The sequence below is a fragment of the Oryctolagus cuniculus genome, chromosome 10, assembly GCF_051225735.1.
Source record: "Oryctolagus cuniculus isolate XC-2025 breed Fujian yellow rabbit chromosome 10, ASM5122573v1, whole genome shotgun sequence".
Taxonomy (NCBI): Eukaryota; Metazoa; Chordata; class Mammalia; order Lagomorpha; family Leporidae; genus Oryctolagus; species Oryctolagus cuniculus.
The window spans coordinates 108585989-108606341 of record NC_142876.1 but is presented as its reverse complement, the minus strand read 5'-3'; the positions used below and the strand labels follow the sequence as shown (position 1 = coordinate 108606341).

At 45.4% G+C, this 20353-nt stretch overlaps 1 protein-coding gene and 1 long non-coding RNA gene across 6 annotated transcripts in view; one reads left to right on the top strand and one right to left on the bottom strand.

Moving 5' to 3' along the window:
• The window catches only part of LOC138844123 (uncharacterized), a 168772-nt gene that overhangs the window by 92261 nt on the left and 56158 nt on the right, over positions 1-20353 (bottom strand). For 3 of the 5 annotated variants that reach the window (XR_016214961.1, XR_016214962.1, XR_016214964.1), the window contains exon 3: positions 10499-10637. This is a non-coding gene — a long non-coding RNA (uncharacterized LOC138844123). Of the gene's footprint in view, positions 1-10498; positions 10638-14731; positions 15393-20353 lie in introns of those variants that run through there. The other 2 variants (XR_016214970.1, XR_016214969.1) reach the window with 1 other exon arrangement.
• EIF1B (eukaryotic translation initiation factor 1B) lies at positions 15513-17881 on the top strand. The gene is made up of 4 exons (XM_002713091.6): positions 15513-15814; positions 16515-16678; positions 16989-17090; positions 17476-17881. Exons 1-4 carry the CDS (start codon positions 15784-15786, stop codon positions 17518-17520), a joined length of 342 nt encoding a protein of 113 aa, XP_002713137.1. The 5' UTR covers positions 15513-15783; the 3' UTR covers positions 17521-17881.

Genomic DNA, 20353 nt, shown 5'->3' with positions numbered 1-20353 from the left:
TTACCTATCCTTTGCCTCTGATGGCTTTTTTGTTTTATCTGAGCAAGGCAGACAGGATTACAATTCCAGGTTTCTGATGGGTTTTGCCTCATCCCTCTGGTTGTTAGTTATTCTGATCAACCAAATTGTGTTTAAGGCATCACCTTGACAAGTTTCTCGGGTCTTCCCTTCTTGGAGCTGAGGTTCTGATTTAAGTAAATCTTGCTTTGCTAAAAAATTTTTTTAAAAAAGATAGTATCTGAATTTTCATGTGAAATATGATAAGTGCAGGTTATTCTACTATCTGGGACACCCACAATACATATCAGAGTGCCTGGGATTGAGTCCCACCTCCACATCTGACCCGGCTTCCTTCATTAAATAAAAGCTTTTTCCTTGGGAACAATGTAAGCAAGAACAAAGTAGAGCAATTTTTTAGGGTTCTGAAAGAGGGAAAAAAACTGTCTACCTAGAATCCTATACCCAACAAAAATAATTTCTCCAAAATTAAAAAGAAATAAAGATATTTCAGATGCACAAAAACTGGAAGAATTTCTCACCAACATACCAGCACCTCAACTAATGACAAAGGAAATTCTTTAAGCAGAAGTAAAAAAAAAAAATACCAGATGAAAATATGGAACTACACAAAGTAATGAAGAGCAGTGGAAATGGTAACCATGTAGGTAAATATACAAGACTTTTTTCTTATTATTTAAACCTCTTTTAAAGGTAATTATTTTAACAGATCTGATTGTCTAATGTTCACGGCAAAGAAAAACAAACTGAAAATGACCCCCACGTGCCAATTTTTAGAAATCAGAATAAAAGAAAAATTAAAAACAGATGTGACAGAGGGATGCAAGTAAGAAAATAAGGAGGGAAATGTATCCCAAAGTCATCACTAACACATCTTTGATAAGAACCAACTTTCTTGGGCTGGCACTGTGGTGTAGTGGGTAAAGCCGCCACCTGCAATACCCACATCCCATCTAGGCACCAGTTCAAGTCCTGGCTGCTCCACTTCCAATTCAGCTCTCTGCTATGGCCTGGGAAAGCAGTAGAAGATGGCCCAAGTCTTTAGGCTCCTGCACCCACGTGGGAGACTGGAAGAAGCTCCTGGCTCCTGGCTTCAGATCAGTGTAGCTCCAGCCATTACAACCATTTGGGAAGTGAACCAGCAAACAGAAGACCTCTCTGTCTCTCTCTGCCTCTGCCTCTGCTTCTCTGTAACTCAGCCTTTCAAATAAATAAGTACATATTTTAAAAAGGTAATTGTTTAAAAAAAAATAAGAATGATTGTGGGGAGCAACTCGGACTAGACTGAGTTACTGGAATTAAGACTTATTCTATGCATCTGCTTTCCCACAATATGGCGCTGAGAAGGGAGAAACAGCTTCTACACAGCTGCCTCCAGTTCAACCAATAAACTGTAGGACCTGCTCCTGATTGGAGGAGAGCAGCGTACTCGGCGTGTGGGTAGCAGAGTTGGGATTGGTGGAAGAGGACTATAAAGGAGGAGAGAGACAACATGCACCAGGAACATCTATCTGAAGGAACACCTGAGCAGCCCCCGAGAGAGCCGGCCGGCGGTGTGCCGCTTCCCCGCGGAAGTGGGGAATGTGGCAGGGGGAACCGCCCTTCCACGGAGGTGGAAGGGTTGGTAGCCAACCCGGGAAGAACCAGCAGCAAACCCGGGAAGGGCCGAGCAGACGAAAGAACAGCGCAGGGTCCTGTGTCGTTCCTCCATGAAGAGGGGGAGCGACATAGTGGTGCCGTGACTCGGATATGAAGCCTAGGCAGGGTTTAGTGTCGTTCCTCCACGAAGAGGGGGAGCGACAAATGATGTAGTATATAAGTAAAATGTGTTATATCAAAACCACACAAAGGCTGAGAGGGAAGGCATGAGTGTAGATGGTTGCAAGGTTCTCACACTATGTGCAGAGTGTCACGCAGAAGATGCACTGAAGATGTCCTTTGTACAGACAATGCTGGGCAGCACTCCTCACAGGGATGACAAAAACCCTGCTCCTTGAAGAATTTACCTCGTGCCCTTCTCTCTTGGGAAGCCTAATAGCTCTTCTGCTGACCAGAAAAACCATGGAGTAAGACACACTGTTTAAAGTGATCTTCTTTAAAAATGTTTCAGTTCCACACTGGCAAAGCAGTACAGAACATATGACAAAAGATGCAACGTTACTTGTACTTTAAACAAAGACATGCCTGGATGGTCCTTTGGCCTAGTGATTCAGACACTCACAATCTGCATTGGAGTGCCTGGGTTCAACTCCTAGCTCAGGCTTCATGTTCTAGCTTGCTCTTAATGCAGCTCAAGAGATAAAGTGGTGATGGCTTAAGTAACTGGGTTCCTGCCACCCATGTGGGAGATTTGGATTAAGTTCCCAGCTCCTTGCTCCTGCCACAGCCCAGCCCTGGCCACTGTGGGCATTTAGGGAGTGAAGCAGCAAATGGGAGTGCTCTTCCCACCCATCTCTGCCTCAAGCACATAGAAAATAATAATAATAAAAAAAGATACACCTGTAGATAAAGCATATTGTTACCTATTACCATTAAAACTATTTCTATGCTCAAAACAAAGGACTAAAGTTTCTACCTCCAAGTTAACTGAGATTACAATTAAGACCAAACCAATAGTCCCAGATTCATTCATTCATTCATATAGATCCCTATAACTCATAGTATTCAAACACATTTTCTAAATTTACTTCAATAAGACAGATTTAAATTTACTTCCATTTAAACAAATGTGATCCCAAGAACATCTATTTTTAAATATGGAATTACATAAGCCACCAGGAATGGATCTGGCAATGTCAAGGTCATGTTTCTGGGGAGGAATGTGCTATCCTGAGCATACGGATGTGCGAGCAGGGATAGTGAGAGAACAGCAACCGGTGGGGCTTTCTGGCCTCAGGAAACTCCTACTTCCTGGGAATACATATGCATCTTGTGGCAACACAAAGGTTTTTGCTGCCTTTAATCTGCGTCTGTCTTTCCTGGACTGTTCTAATAGAATCACATTACATAAATTGTCATCATTCCAAAACAAAAATTATTGAAATGAACCAAAGCAACTGTGGCTATAATGAAATTTCATAGGAGCACAGGATCATAGGAAAGTAAAAGAGAAATGTTTTGGACTCCCACAGCCGGTGGCTGGAGGAGACACCATTTTGTGGAAGAAGAGAGAATCCTCAGCCAGTCCATATCCTTGGTGATACTGCCTAAGAACCCTGCAGACCATGCTGACTTTGATTCCAGTCTGGAGCCCTACATGGCAGCAGGGAGCCCACCTATCCCCAAAAAAGGGAGAGCACATGACTTTCTTCCCATCCCCCTACAAGGATGCCCAGTGACTACCAGGGAGGAAGCTGGATGGGAAGTGGAGCAGCTGGGACTCGAACCTGCACCCATGTGGGATTCCAGTACTGTAGGAGGCAGCTTTACCTGCTACGCCACAATATCTACCTCTAAGCACCATCTTATTAAGACAAGTAGAGGCTGCTGTAGCCCACGTGTGACTGGGCGGTTTTATTGGAGGGATAAATCAAGGACTCCCACTGACTTTACGCCTGGGCTGGAAGGGTGGCAGGCACTTAGGCCTGTGAATCACTCTCCACTCTTCACTCTATCAAGGCACCCAGATCAACCTGCTTAGGAAGAGCATTGACCAACTTCCATCAGGCAAGCAGCTGGCTTTGGTGATGCGTTGGCTCTCTCTATGGACAGGGAAGGCTTGCAGGGCAAGCCCCATGTGACTGCAGGAGCCTTGCACGCTATGACTGTGGGAATTCTGTGACTACATGAGAGGGCATGGGTGTGGCTGGGTCTCTGTGCAATCACTGTGACTGGCTTCCAAGGCCCAGAGTTCCCTGAGTACCCAGGGTGGATCACCACAGAGGGTTCGGGCTCATATCGAGAAGCACACAGACCCTTTGTGTGCTTCATGCACCTGCTGAGTGGGGTACGTGGCCACTGTGGGCTCAACCTGGACAGTTGGTCCACCTTGGCAGAGAGGGGGTGGGCTATGATCATGCCAGCAGATGAGATCATACCTCCCCACTATTGACCATAGAGGAAAACACAGTGACCAACTAGGGTATCACTCTGGACTCTTGCACCACCCTGAAGCCCTGGTCAGAGCTCCCGGCCCCACCCAGCACATGAATCCAGATATCTGCTGAAGGAGCAGACACTCCACTAAGCCATAGAGGACTATTTCAAAGAGGAGAAAACCAAGTGAGTCTACAAATGCCTAAAAATAAATGAGCAATAAAAGAATCATGAACAAGGAAGACAATATGACTCCTCAAAAGGAATTCAAAACTTCAATATTAGAATGTGACAATGTAGAGGTTCACAAGATGCCTGAAAAGGAATTCAAAAGAATGATCATAAGATTACTCAGAAATGCAGAGAAGCAAATACATGAGTTAAAGAAATTCATACATGACATGGATGAGAAATTTTGCTGAAATACAGTAATGGAGAGAAATCAATCTGAAATACTAGAAATGAGGAATTCAATATGTCAAATAAAAAATACAGTGGAGGGGCCAGCACTGTGGCTCAGAGGGTTAAATCTCCAGCCAGCAGCACTGGTATCTCATGTGGGCACCAGTTTAAATCATGGCTGCTCCACTTCCTATACAGAGCCCTGCTAATGCTCCTGGGAAAGCAGCACAAGATGGTCCAAGTACTTGGGCCCCTGCACTCACGTCGGAGATTCAGAAGAAGCTCCTGGTTCCTGGCTGTGTGGCCTGGCACAGCCGTGGTCATTGTGGCCATCTGGGGAAAGAACTAGCAGATGGGAGATATATATCTCTCTTTCAAATAAATAAATAAATAAATAAATCTTTTTAAAAATAAGGAATAAAAAATACAGTGGAAAGCCTTAGAAACACACTTGGTGAGGCAGAAGAAAGATTATCTGAGCTAGAAGACAAATCCTTGGAAATATCTCAGATAGAAAAAAAGAAGAAATTCAAAAAACTGAAAACAGTCCTTGAGATTTATGGGACACTATCAAATAACAAAAAATGCATGTGTTAGAAGTTCCTGGAGGTGTGGAAAGAGAAATGGATTAGAAGACTTATTCAATGAAATAATAGCAGAAAATTTTGCTAATTTCAAGATAGGGACATCCAAGTACAGAAAACACATAAAACTAATTGACATGATCAGAAAAGAACTTCACCATGACACATTATAGTCAAATTTTCAACAGATCCTAAAATATGCATGACTGAAATGCCAATTACCTTCAAAGAATCTCCAATTAGACTGACATCTGATTTCTCATCAGAAACCCTACAGACTAGGAGAAAATGGATAGACATAGTCGAAGTCCTAAAAGAAATAAACTATCAACCCAAAATACTGTACCCAGCAAAGCTCTTATTTATAAATTGATGGGAAATAAAGACCCTCCAAAACAAACAGAAAATTCAAGCATTTTTCACCACTAGTCCAGCCTTATAAATGGTACTTAAGAATTTGCTGTACAGGGAAACAGAAAAATACCATCATGTTAAAGCAGAAAATCTACTAAAACTACAAAGGAAATCCAAAACAGAGAAATATTTATGAAAAATGGTAGTGCCAAGTAGTTGCATATCAATAATAACCTTGATTATAAACAGCCTAGGGGCCGGCGCCGTGGCTCATTTGGCTAATTCTCCAACTGCGGTGCCGGCATTCCATATGGGCACCAGGTTCTAGTCCCAGCTTCTCCTCTTCCGGTCCAGCTCTCTGCTGTGGCCCAGGAAGGCAATGGAGGATGGTCCGGGTGATTGGGCCCCTGTACCCACGTGGGAGACCAGGGGTCTCCTGGCTGCAGATCGGCGCAGCGGCAGCTGTAGCATCCATTTGGGGGCGGGAGGGAACCAACAGAAGGAAGACTTTTCTCTCTGTCTCTCTCTGTCTTAACTCTACCTGTCAATTAAGTAAAATAAATAAACAGCCTAAATTCTCCAATTAAAAGATACAGACAAATATCCCTGATGAACACAGATGTAAAAATCCTCAACAAAATACTACCTAAATGGTTTCAACAACATTTCAGAAATATCATTCACACAGATCAAACGGGATTTATTCCTGGTATGCAGGGATGGGTCAACATACACAAATCAATAAATGTGATACATCACACTAACAAACTAAAGAATTAAGACAATATAATTATCTCATAGATGCAGAGAAAGCATTTGATAAAATATAACATCCTTTCATGATTACAAAAAAAAAACCCTTAAGCAAATTGGATATAGAAGGAACATACCTCAACATAATCATGGAAATATATGACAAACCCACAGCCAGCATCATATTGAATGGGGAAAAGCTGGAAGCATTTCCACTGAAAGCCAGAACCATACAAGGAAGCCCACTCTCACCATTACTATTCAGTACAGTTCTGGAAGCTTTAGAGCCACTTGCTAAGAAAAATAAATCAAAGGGATACAAATTGGAAAGGAGGAAGTCAAATTAGCTCTGTTTGCAGATGACATGGTCCTATACATAGGGGAACCACAAGACTCCAATAAAAGTCTACTGGAACTCATAACAGAGTATGGTAAAGTGGAAGGATATAAAATCAACACACAAAAATCATTAGCCTTTGTATATACAAATAATGTCATGGCTGAAAAAGAACTTCTAAGACCAGTCCCATTCACAATAATAAATACCTTGGGATAAATTTAGCCAAGGATGCGAAAGACCTCTACAATGAAAATTACAAAACATTAAGGAAAGAAAAAGACGACGACACAGACAAAAAAAATGGAAAAATCTTCCATGTTCATGGATTGGGAGAATGAATATCATCAACATGTCCATAGTACCCAAAGTAATTTACAAATTCAACGTGGTCCCAATCAAAATACCAAAGACACTCTTCTCAGATCTGGAAAAATGACCCTAAAATTCATATGGAATCACAAGAGACTCCCAAATAGCTAAAGCATTCCTAAAGAATAGAAATAAAGCTGGGAGCATCATAATATGAGATTTCAACATATATTATGGGCTGTTATAATCAAAACAGGCTGGTTCTGGGAGAAAAATAAACATGCAACCAGTGGGACAGACTAGAGAAAATTAATCCACACATCTCCAACCAACTGAGCTTTTTTTTTTTTTTTAAGATTTATTTATCTGAAAGAGTTACACAGAGAGAGGAAAGGCAGAGAGAGAGAGAGAGAGAGGTCTTCCATCCACTGGTTCACTCCCCAATTGGCCACAACGGCTAGAGCTGGGCCGATCCGAAGCCAGGGGCTAGGAGGTTCTTCCAGGTCTCCCACGTGGGTGCAGGGTGCCCAAGAACTTGGGCCATCTTCTACTGCTTTCCCAGGCCACAGCAGAGAGCTGGATTGGAAGTGGAGCAGCCAGGACTCGAACCGGCGCCCATATGGGATGCTGGCGCTTCAAGCCAGGGCGTTAACCCACTGTGCCACTGCGCCAGCCCCCAACTGAGCTTTGACAGATGAGCTGAAATCACTCCCTGAAGAACGGTCTCTTCAACAAATGGTGTTGGGAAAACTGGATCTCTGCACGTACAAGTATTAAACTTACCCTACATCCTATACAAAAGTCAACTCACAGTGGATCAGGGATCTAAACCTGAGACCTCAAACCATCAAATTACTAGGGGAAACACTGCAAGACATTAGCAAAGGCAAAAACTTCTTGGATAAGACTCCAGAAGCATAAGCAATAAAGTCAAAAATAGACAAAGGGGATTGTATCAAGCCAAGAAGTTTCTGAACTGCAAAGGAAACCTTCAGCAAAGTGAAAAGGCAACTGAAAGGATGGAAGAAAACATTTGCCAACTGCACATCTGATAAAGCATTAATACCCAGAATACACAAGGAACAACAAAACAAGCAATCCAGTTAAAAAAGATCTAAGGATACAAACAGGCATTTTTCTAAGGAGCAAATACAAACGGCCAACAGACACATGAAAAGATGCTCAGGATCACAAGCCAGCAGGGAAATGTGAATAAATACCACAATGAGGTTTCACCTCACCCCAGTTAGAATGGCTATCAACCAAAAAATAACAAATACTGGCAAGGATGTGGGGTGAAATGTACACTAATACAGGGCTAGTATAAATGTAAACTTGTACAATGATTATGGAAGACAGTATGGAGACATCTCAGAAATCTGAAAACAGATCTGCCATATGACCCAGCCATTCCACTCCTGGGAACTTTCCCGAAAGAAATGAAACCAGCATAGGAAAGAGTTATCTGTATCCCCATGTTTATAGCAGCTCAACTCACAATAACGAAATATGGAATCAACCCAGATGTCCATCAGCTGATGACTGGATAAACAAATTACAGTAATATACATGTTGTGATACTACTGATTCATTAGAAAAAGAAACGAAATCCTGTCTTTTCCAACAAAATGGATGCAGCTGTAGACCATCATGCTTACTGAAATAAGCCAGTCCCAAAGAGACAAAGATCATGTTTTCCCTCATTTGTGGTAACAAAAACACAGAGTACCAAAAAAAAGTAACCTATGAGTGAAATTGATATTTTGAGATGTGATTATTATTTATAGTCCTGTCTTTACTGTTGAGAAACAATGGTTTGTCACTTAAAAAGAAAAACTTCAATAACCCCCCAATCCATTCATTTGTATAGCACATCTCTTTTGCAGGTTTATTATCTTCCATGCCCTGTTATGGGTGGTGCTTATTGAACCAAGAGTGAATATAAATTAGAACTTTGTTGTGAACATAAGGTACAACTTTCATTTTGTTCTTATGAAGGCTTTAAATTAAAGATATTTCTAGCAAACAGACTATTTTCTAGAGGTAAACTTGTGGTCCATTACAACCTGTAGTTGCGGTTGCTGTGGTTTGAAAATCATTCCACCCATCTGAAACACATGTTACAGTTTGACTGCCACTGTGATAGTGTTGGGAGACAGGGCCTTTGAGGGGTAATCAGGTCACTGAGAGGGATTAATGTCTTTCTCATAGGAGTGAGCTGGTTATCAGAAGGGCAGGTTTTAAAGAGCACTGGCCACTCACGCTTTTGTTGTTTTACACATGTTCACTTGCCCTTCCACCCTCTGCCATGTTGTGACAACTTTGTGGGAAACAGTCTCTGTGACCCTAGACTTAACAACCTCCAGAACCATGAGCCAAAATAAAGGTCTTTTACATTGTATAATGCTTGATTAACTACCTCAACCTCACATTAAATTCACTTCCCTCATATAACTCCCGGAAAAAACTTTTAATGGATAGGGCTTCATCTTCTGTTCCAAGGGCTAGAATAAGTGTTTTAGATGCTTTCTGATGCAATTATTGCACAACTCTGTGAGGCAGGAGTGAGTTATGTCCCTTTCACAGAACACTGAGACTTAGGTAACATTCTCACAGCTATTACTGACTAGACAAGGACAGGATGCCACATTAATCCTTCAGCACGGCCCCTCAAATTCCATACCATAAATAAATCCACTGGGCCCAGGTATACTCAAGTCATATCTAGGACCATAAGGAAGATAACTTATCAAGGGTCAGTAGTAAAGGAAGACTAATACCACTCCTGTAGACAAGCTTGTGGCTGAAACCCAACTATCAGGAAATCTGGGCTGGAACGTTAAGTCAAGGATTGAAGACCTCTGAGGCCTTCTCTCTCCCCTAACTCCAGTGTTAACTCACAGAACCAGCTGGCTCTGTGGGAAGAAGGAAATTAAGGAGAAGAATGAGTTCAAGGATGTAGGAGATACGCAGGGGAAAGCAGCTGCCTGGGTCTGCCCTCTTGACCTTCTACGTCTTTGAGAACACAGGATGAAAGAGTGACACATCCATGTATAGGACCTGTCAACATGCAGTGGCCTTGTCCACCAGAAAACATGGCCAATGGAGTGTTCCCAGAGTGCTCAGAGTCCCCCCCCCACCCAAGAAAGAGTAGACAGTTGCTGGGGGGAAGTAACCCACTATGGGCCGTACATGCTTGCTAATTTGACAAGGCTTCAAGGCCTTGGCTGCTTCATGCTTGCCATTTCTCTTTGGGTTATGTTTTCAGGGAGCACGTTTTCAGGAAAAAGTGCCACCTTCCCCAAGACAACTTGCTGCTGCTCATAATAAAAGCAGAAGATGCCACCTGCACACCACTCCTCTCCCTGAAGGCCACCCACTGCATATGCAGCCGTTCCTCTAGGAAGCCAACATGAACCCAAAGCTGGAGGTAGCTACTACTTCCTCCATGAGTAATAAAGTATTCTGTCTCTGATCCCTGAAGCTTCAGAATTCCCATAAGCATGTATGAAATTTTTAGCTTGACAATTAGGCTGCAGTCGCAGGTCCTTCACAGTTCTTGACAGACAGAGGATAGAACAAAAAAAGAGAGAGAGAGAGAGACATTTGGATATATCCTTTCTCCATCCTGGAAACCACAGGTTGAGTAGCACAGCTGTGTATCTACACTCCTCCTAAAAGATAACCAATAGAGGGCTTTTACCTCAGAGAAATGTCCTCAGACTTCCTGGGTTAACTCCATTAAGTCTTCAAACTCCCAGATCTCTGGAATTTTCTTATTCTATTTGCTACTTGATTGCATGTTGGCTGGATTTAACTCTTCTTTCAGATTTGCAAGCTCCCTGAAAATAAGAAGAAATACTGGCTCTTTAGCACCTGCACAGTTTCTCTGTTCACTGTAATACTCTGAGGACACCTCACATCCAATATGCTACTCATCAGCACGTGGATCACTTCCATGGTTTGAATGTCTTCCAGAAACGCATATGCTGGAAATCTAATCCCCAAGGCAACAGGGCTGGGATGGGGGATCCAGCGGCAGGTGTGCAGATCACGAAGGTCTGCTCTCATGTATGGATTAACACTGTTATCAAAGGGCAAGTCTGGCCTCCCTTGGACTTTCCCCTCCACCTTCTGCCAAACGAGGGCCAAGCTCCCTCCCTTGGGGAAGATGCAGCATTCATGCTGCCATCTTGGAATCAGAATCAGCAAACCTGCCAACACCTTGATCGTAGCCTTCCCAGCCTGCAGAACTGTAGGTCAACAGATCTCCGTTATTTACAAATCACCCGGTCTCTGAAATTTTGTTAAAACATCACAAATGGATGTCCTCAGACAACCATCATCATTAATATTTTTAATCAAGTGCCTACATATACAGAGCCCATTCACTCAAGTCTCCTTCTTTCTCCACCACAGAATGGTAGCACATGAGATTAAGAATCAGGCCTACACTGACTTTTTCTATTGGTCTTCACATCCTACAGATTCCTACAGCAACTGACTCATTAATCACTGTTTTAGACATAGTTAGCAACTGAATTCTGTTTACTTGTATCATGCAAATTGTTAGCCACTGGGCAATAAATAGGATTCCAACCAGAAAATGAAATTTTAAAGCCTCGGCTTTTAACATTCATTAAAAGCTGAGATATGAGAAACACTAGTTACGATGCTCAGAAGTGAACAGGACACTCATTCTTTGGAATTTCTCTTTGACTTGGTGTTCTGCAAGTGTCAACTTCATGGACAAGGCACTTGGGAATGGTAATGTCCCATTTCACTGATGCAGTAAAAGATCCCAGCGTCATCCCAGTCAGGGGTTGGCAGGAGCCTTTCCTACGAAGATTGGGACCTCTGCTCCAAGTATTATACAGACCTTCGTTTTACCTTTCAATGTGCTTACATTTTCTTACCATCAGACACAGAGGTACAAAGGGCTTAGTTTAAGGTGCAAATCCAGAAGAAAAGATGGGCCTTACTGGGGGAAACACCTGTGAGGGAAAGGGGATGGAACCAGAGGTGGTCTCACCCTGAGGAGAGAAGGAAGAAGAGCAGTAAAGAAAGCTCTTAGAGTTCAGCCCAAATCTGAATTCAGCGAGGCCAACTGAGAGTCCCTGAGCCATAGGTACCAGTCAGAGGATCCCACCTCTCTCAGCAGCAGGTCTGCAGCATTAGTAGCTTTACTGTACGTGGTCACTGGCTGGGGAGAGCCAGTGAGAAGTATGGCCTCAGCAAACCCAATGCTTAAATGAGAGGGTAGCAGCTGGGGCTGTCCTTCAACTGCACCTGCTTAGGATAGACATCTGAGTGGCCATTAGCTCACTATCCAATACAGCAGGCAGTCTGTGGGCAGAGAAGGACCCAAGGCTCTAAACTGATACAGCGTGTCTTCATGACTAGCTGAGACAAGAAACAGCTGCATAAAACCTAATACTGTCTTCATCGCAGGGACACTACATCATAGTGTCCCCTTTATGAGGGCTCTAGAAAAACCCCTCCTGGGCTTCAGAGCCAGGCAGAGCTATTCCTCCTGCGCAACTGGTACGTCCTTCTCCTGTACACTTACGGTTTTCTAGCTGATTTCCTCTTGTCTTAACTGCCAGGAAATTAGGAACCAGATTTGGAGGCTACCTAGCTTTGGGGACTTCTCTTCTTCAACAGTTCTACTTTATTTTCTCTGTCCTGATTACTATTATTACTTTAGTCAATTGCTATTATTCTCTATGCATGGTTTGTGCTCCTTTCTGAAATATGGCAGGAAACAATGACTTTAAGCTAAGTGGGTACCTTTTAGAACTAAAAACACTAGATTTTAAATGCTTCATTCTTTTTATAACCTTACTCAGGGTTCAAATTCTTTCACTCCAAATTAGGATTTGAACCACATATAATTTTAAGTTTTCTAATGGATGCATTTTAAAAGCAAAAAGAAAGAAGTAAAACTACAATTTGGAAGACATGATGCATCTGAAACTTCCAGACATCTCAGTTGGAACCAGCTACCCCGCAAGTGGTCAATGGCCTCACGTGGCTAGTGGTTCCTGGATTGGACAGTACAGGTCTAAACATAAAGACCGCATGACCAGGGAGTCAGAAGAGCCTTCGATATCCACAACTGTTTCGAACCTGTATTCCTACTGATTTTGGGTAAAGATTTCCAAGTTTCTGGAGGTCTCTGATGGAAACCCAAGGTCTAAGAAAGCATGAGCTCTCCTAACAGGGGTAAATGACAATGAAAATTCAAAGAGTTCTGGAATTTTTTTAAAACTTCTCTGTTTCTTTGAAATTCTTTTCATGGACTACTCTTGGCTCTTTCTGAATAAATAATTTAAAAAAGTTAGGTGCATCTAGTTAGAGTGGAAACAAATACAGACATGTTTCATTTATTCTGTGATTCATCTAGAGTTCTAAAAATTACTTAGAGTCTTAGAATATTAGAGTATAAAATTATAGTATTAAGATTACTTTAAGGCGGCCGGCGCCGCGGCTCACTAGGCTAATCCTCCGCCTAGCGGCGCCAGCACACCGGCTTCTAGTCCCGGTTGGGGCGCCGGATTCTGTCCCAGTTGTCCCTCTTCCAGGCCAGCTCTCTGCTGTGGCCAGGGAGTGCAGTGGAGGATGGCCCAGGTGCTTGGGCCCTGCACCCCATGGGAGACCAGGAAAAGCACCTGGCTCCTGGCTCCTGCCATCAGATCAGTGTGATGCGCCGGCCGCGGCGGCCATTGGAGGGTGAACCAACGGCAAAGGAAGACCTTTCTCTCTGTCTCTCTCTCTCACTCTGCCTGTCAAAAAAAAAAAAGATTACTTTAAGGCACACTTACAAAAGTATTTTTACTGTGTTTCCAGACCAACTCCAACACTAGATACCTTAGTTTGTATAAAAGTATATATCATTTGAATCAGGGACAGAAGACCAAAAACTTAGATTCCAGAGTTAAGAATTTAACTTTTTTAAAAAGCAAATTATTTAAAGCACAAGTCTTAATCTCTACATCTGTTACATAGAATGGCTCTGTTACACAGAAGATTCTATGCAGATCGCTAACATTATATCTAAGCCTTGCAACAGGCAAATAATAAGCCCTCCATAAGTGATAAGTATCAGCACTGTTACTCATAAAACTATTAAATCCAGATATCCTTCACCCGGGATCTACAGAGCCTGGGTTCATGAACAAAACTGCAAAGATAGGGCTTCCTAAACTTGATGGGGAAAAATATTACCCCTGCACTTTTGCTAACCTAGAGCAAAATGTAGCATTTCCTTCCATGACGAACACAGGCAACACCACAGTAGTATTGGAAGGACCTGTTACTTTGAAGCAACAGAAGGAAGATATTTGCATACTATTTTCTGATGTTACAGACATCTCAAAACACCAGTTATGTGTATCACCTTTTCAAACTATTGTAGCTATTAGACTTGCAGCTAAGTAGATACCATGTTGCAATGTATTGTTTACAATTTCAACATAACTGGTTTCTTTTGTAATCCTATACACTGGTATTTTGCTTTAAGTAAAGTATTATCCTGAGAAGGATCTACAGTCTTCACAAAACCTCGGCGGCAAACCAAGTTTAAGAATTCTGAATTTTAATCTCTCTGCTTCTAGAAAGCCAACCGGGTTTGACCATTGACACCTGCCTGGGTGAGCTAATTCTCAAAGTCTTGGGTTTGTTTTCGTGCTTGTGACTTTATAGGAAGACATTACTACAGTTTTGGTATCTGTTAGTTGAACTCACCTTCAACTTACAGGAGAGTGCTTCGAAAAGTTTGTAGAAAAAGGGGATTCAAACATAGGCTTATTGTGAAATAAACTAAAACACAAGTGAAAACCACGCGTGCAAGGGGTCTTAAAAGAATTCATGGAAATCGCTTGTTACGAAAAAATATGCACAGACTTCGAGTTTTTCTGCACCGAAACAAACATACCTTTTCATTCCATGAACTTTTGGAAGAATCCTCCTACCGGGCACCTTTCCCGCTCAGATTCTGAGCTGCACCCTGCGAGCAACACAAGTCAGCCCAGTTTCTTGGCTCGGTCGACTCACTTCCCTTCCCGGAGTCCCACTAGAAGCCAGGCCCGTGAGGAGGCTGGGCCCACACCTGTCCATCAGCAGCACCTAGAAGCCAGTTAGGGCTGCAGGTCCTCAGGTCACAGCCAGAGCCTGGCGTCTAGCAGTCGACGTTCGACTAAGCAGAGACACCCGGTGGCATTCGGACTCCACCGAGCCAGGGAACCCCATGGCGCCCCAACCCTGGAAGGCGGGCTCCCACTTCCAATCTGAGCGAGGACCAACAGGGACCCAGCCACTCGGAGCTGAAAGTTCGATGCTAGGGGGACGCTCGTTTGGCTCCTGCACCTCCATCCTGCCTACAGGGCCCCGGGCCTCGAAAAGGACTGACAGGGCTGACTCCCCAGCGCCGCTGCGCCGTGCACGAGGAAGGAAAGGAAGTCGAGGGAGCCCAGCGAGCACAAGAGCAGCGCAGCCCAGGTCGCACGCCGCCAAGACCCTCTCTGGCCCGGGCCGCCCTGCGCCGCAGGGCGCACACCCTGCCGGGAATTGCGGCCTCCAGAGCCCGAGGGCCTGGGCTGACCTGGGCTCCGATGCCGCCCGGAAAACTACAAGTCCCAGAATGCCTGGCGCGGGGAGCGTCACGTGGGAGAGGCGGCGGGCGCGGCTAAATAGTCTCCGTCGGCCATTTTGTGGGAGAAGCCGCAGCGCCGCCTCTTCTCTCGCGTCCTCGCCTCCGTCGCCGCCGCCTCTTCCTCCGCCTCCTCCTTGGCCTCTTCCTGCCTCCTCCCGGCTTCCGCCGCCGCCGCCGCCGCCGCTGCTGCTGCTGCTCTAGCCGCACATCGCAACCCCGGGGCGAAGCGTTTGCGTGCTGATTTCCGTTTTCTCGCCACTGCAGCCTCCTGACACGGTGATCCGGGCGGGCCCCGCAGGAATTTTATCCCCTCACCGGCCTCACACTAGTGTCGCATGTCCACTATCCAGAACCTCCAATCCTTCGGTAAGATCGGCGTGCGCCCGAGGTGCGGGGAAGTGGGGCTTTGTCTCGGCGCCCGGAAGATGGCGACTGGGCCCCCTGCGACCCCCTCCCCGAGAACGGCGCCTCCCGGGGCCGGCCTGGGCCCGCTGCCACCGCCCGGGGAACGCCCGGGCGACCCTGGCCCGAGGAGCCGCCGTGGAGCCGGGCGCGGGGCGCGGGGCGCGGTGGAGGCCCGGGGTGGGTTGCAGGCTGACGCCCGCCCGAGGTGGGCGCTGGAGGCGGGTTTTGCTTTTTTTTTTTTTTTTTTTTGCCAGGTGGCGTTACGGGGAGTGATTGGGGTGGGCATAGTCGGATGCTCGCGTTGTCATCAGAAATTTGGAATTGAGATGACGCACATTGATTTTTTTTTTTTAAACTGGCTGCAAAATTAAGGTTTTGTGCAGCTCTGCTGTCTCGTAAGAGGACCATGTTCCGTGATCACATTGTTTTCGGTGCAGACATCAGCGGACAGCCCTTTTTGGGTTTTTTGCTCATTTTGTGAGGACCTCGGATATCCTATTAAGGTAGCACCGCCATCTCCATCCTCGCCCGCAAGAGCAGAGCCAAGGCGCTGGGACTTTCGTAGCCAGATTGTCTAGATCGCTGCTGCATTTCTAGAAGGTACCTTCTTAAAAAAAAAAAAATGTTTTTCTCCTTTGGATTTTTTTGTCTCCCTCTGCAGACCCCTTTGCTGATGCAACTAAGGGTGACGACTTACTCCCGGCAGGGACAGAGGATTACATTCATATAAGGATCCAGCAACGGAACGGCAGGAAGACGCTCACTACTGTCCAGGGCATTGCGGATGATTATGACAAAAAGAAGCTGGTGAAAGCTTTCAAAAAGGTGATGCTGTCAGGAGGAAAGGGTGCAAGGGGGTTGGATCGGTCAGCGTGTCCCCGTGTGTGCTGGGACCCGCGGAAGCTCCTAGCCTGTATGGAATTAACGGGCCTCTTAGAACATGATGCACATGGCTGCCAGGCCGAACGGGAGACACCGAGCTGTTGATGCTCCATCTGAGGTCCTTCCTTGGCTGCAATCTGATTGGTTTCCAGATTAACTTGGGAGGGTTTCTCAAATAGAGTATCAATAGATTGTCACGCCTGCTGACACAGTGTATTTGACTGACATGTTGTCCGCTTATGTGTCTCTCCAGAAATTTGCTTGTAATGGTACTGTGATTGAACATCCTGAATACGGGGAGGTTATTCAGCTTCAAGGTGACCAAAGGAAAAACATTTGCCAGTTTCTCTTGGAGGTGAGTGGGTGGGTGCTTCCTGTGTAACCTTGAGACTGCTTTGAGAATTGACTATAAAGGCAATGCTGTAAACCCAGTCCCGTGAATGAAGTAAAATAGGTGATTAAATTACAGAGTTGGCATTCATTTTGAAGGCAGTAAGGCCTTTAAGCATCTGATTCTGTCGTTAGAATGAGCTGCCCATTCCTGGGTCTAAAGGGTGTTTGTTGGCATGCGGCAGATACCTCAACATCTCTATGGTGAGTTGTTAACTGTTTCCAGTGCACACCACGGACGATACTGTTGCTGTAGGCTGATACTCTTTAAAGTGGTGGCTGTAGTTTCTTAGGGATTAAGTTATATATTCCTTAGAGTGATTCCACTAAATTGAACTTTATTTTTACAGGTTGGCATAGTCAAGGAGGAGCAGCTTAAGGTTCATGGATTCTAAAATGAACCTAAATACGTGGAGAATTTCGTGAATAATTTCGTTCTCTAAACCCAGTTTGGCTGCCTTGTGAAATGATTCCCTGCAGTAAACGGACTTTTCATTTATTGAATCATTCAAAGTCCCATTCACATCTGCATGATTACAGAAAACATGGCGTATGTAGGCTAGTAACACATAAGAAAATTGCAGTGAGATGGTGACGAAGCCCCGTACTCATCTTAACATGTTTCCAATGGAAAATATTTTGTTCTGGGTTTTATTTGTTTATTGTTCAGTTTATTACTTTTCACTTGATTAAATGTTTTTCTGTTGTATTAAACCATGTATGTTGCAGCCTAACAATAAAAAGAAAGAAAGAAAACGATGCATCCTTTTGTGAGCAGTGATGCTCCCAGATCTAAGCCATGATACGCGCTGGTCTTTCGTAGTCGGAGCTCTCGTTCTACACCTATTTGATGATCAGCTGCTGTTAGAGCCAGAGAGAGAAGAGAGCTGTTGTATGTAGCTTTGTTTCTTACTGATGTACAGTAACAGGCGTGAGCTCAGCCAGGGCCACTGCTCCCTTGCAAACCATCTAAAAGTTGTGAGCAGTTTATCAGAATCTAGGGATCAGGGTTTTTTGTTGTTGTTGTTTTTTTTCCCTCTCCATTTTTCCTCGGTTTTTAGCTATCATTCCAGGCTTAGCCTATCCCTAAGTACAGGTACTGTAATCTCATAGGCTATATTTAGTCTCAGGCCCTGGCCTGCAAGTGTAGGTGGTATTATCAGTGTCTTGCAGGTGGAAAACATGGCCTTCAGGTTAAGTGGCCCAGGGTGTTAGAAGGTGACATTTGGGGTGCCAACCCAGAAAAACCATGTCCTTTGGCCAGAAGAAGCAGGAGCTGTGGGTGACCATAGAAGTTCTAGTTCTTAAATCTGAGATTCCTGCATCTCTCCTTGTTCGACTTCTGCCTTCTATTGAACAGTAGTTACCTGGCCTGGTTGTACAACACATGCCATTAAAACTATTTGCCCATGGCACAGAAATCCGGTCACAAGTGTGAGCCTTTTAATGCCATGGGTTGATGACGGAGCGCGAAACAACTCCGTACCCAACAAGCCCTTGGCCCTGTCTGGTGATTCTGCTGTCTGGGATCACAGCTCCCACAGAGTTTGCCTCTTACAGACACTAAGTACCAGGTTTTGTTAACTCTCACCACCCTATCGAGTCAGGCATCTGGTAGTTAAGAGGAGTGGACTGGAGAGCCAAGTTTGAGAAGCCATTTCTGGAAAACAATTTGACCAAGATGAAGAGGTTGGGGAGAGTATACCAACACTGATTGTACCTTTCTACTAGAGGTTGTTACGGAAATAAAGTAGAAAGACTGACGTCCGTATTCTAGTGTTGCATACAGCAGAGGCTGGAGCTGAGCCATTGCCTGAGAAGGGATGTGTTGCCATCAGGGAGGCCTCCCCCAGATCCTGTTGGTGTCGGTTCAGCTCCTGTGTGTCCGGCCACTCCCGAGAGGATGTAAAAAAGCCCTTAAGCAGAAGCCTGTGATGAGGGGTTCCCCAGGTCCTTAAGCCTGAGTGCAGGACCTCCGATGTGCCTCGTCACCGTAGGGCAGCCTCAGTCCTTGAACAGGCTGTACTCCGCTCCCCTTCTTGGAGCAAGCGTCGGAACTAAGAGTACGAAGTATCTGCAGATTTCTGAAAATGTCTTCAAAGTTTATGGAAAGCGTGACGAGACTCCTGCAGTTGCACTCTGACTAGTCAAAGGACTGACTTATCTAGAATTGTCAGCTGGGAAGCAGCTTCCGAGGCGGGGGTACCCGAGCACCAGGCCGCAGAGCTAACTTGGACTGGCCTCAGGCAGAAGGGACGTTTTGTAACAGGAGGGAAGACAGCTTGTGTCTCAGAGATGCAGCAGAAGTAGCAGCAGCCTGAGTACTTCTTGTGCCTGCCGTGTGGAGAGATGCCAATTTGCAGTTTGTTCCGAGGTTTATGCTTTAAAAATAGCGAGGAGAGGACAAGGAGAGCTATCCTTGGAGGTCCAGACTTGGCGAGGCCACTGGGAGATGCCCCTGGGTTGAGGAGCAGCCCGAAGTGCCAGTCGCAGCAAGGTCCTCTGCTTTTCGGTCTTGGCCCTCGTGGGAGCAGCCTGCTCACCTGCCGCAGGCCCCTGGCAATAGGCGTGCCCAACCATCCTAGACAGGGCGGCTCTGATGGTACAGAAGGAACAGTTCCTGTCTGCTCAGATGGTGGCGGTCGGCAGAGTAGCTTGAGAACTACCAAGTGCTAACGCAGACCTCTGCCTCCTGTGGGCCACCAGCTGGGCTCCAGCGAAAGGAAGGGGTGCTTACAGCTCAGCTGAAGTCGGCCTCAGAAGGCCGCCCCCACACACCTGTCCCACTGGGCCTCTGAGGAGGTTCCTCACCAAGCCAGAGGGAACCCAGGGAGGCCTGATTCTGCTGTAACCAAAACTGAGGGAGTCCTTATCTGCAGTGGGCTTCAGTCACCTGACAGGCAGGAGCCAGGGAGAGGCTGCCTGAGTCAGCGAGAATTAAGCAGCAGCAAAGCTACTTCACGTAGGTACGTAGGCCTTCGTGTGGTTATAGACACAGCTCCCCTGCACCTGCATACGGTGCGCATGAGAGTAGAAGTCACAGACAGGGATGGCAGTAGTTCCTGCAGGCTGGCACGTCAAGGCAGAGTTGGTGGCAGTGAGCGTTGCCACTGTGGGTGGAGGGGCTCACAGCTTAGCCCATAGGATTGTGACCCTACCAGGAAGGGCGGGAGCTCTGCCACCACAGCTCTGCTCCCTGTGAGCCCGTGGCAAGGCACCGACTCCCAG

What these genes read in the sequence shown, in the direction of transcription:
- EIF1B (XM_002713091.6), top strand. Translation starts at nt 15,784, where the DNA reads ATGTCCACTATCCAGAACCTCCAATCCTTCG. An exon ending in CCAGAACCTCCAATCCTTCG is followed by an intron (nt 15,815 to 16,514) that starts GTAAGATCGGCG and finishes CTCCCTCTGCAG; the next exon opens with ACCCCTTTGCTGATGCAACT. An exon ending in TTTGCCAGTTTCTCTTGGAG is followed by an intron (nt 17,091 to 17,475) that starts GTGAGTGGGTGG and finishes TTATTTTTACAG; the next exon opens with GTTGGCATAGTCAAGGAGGA.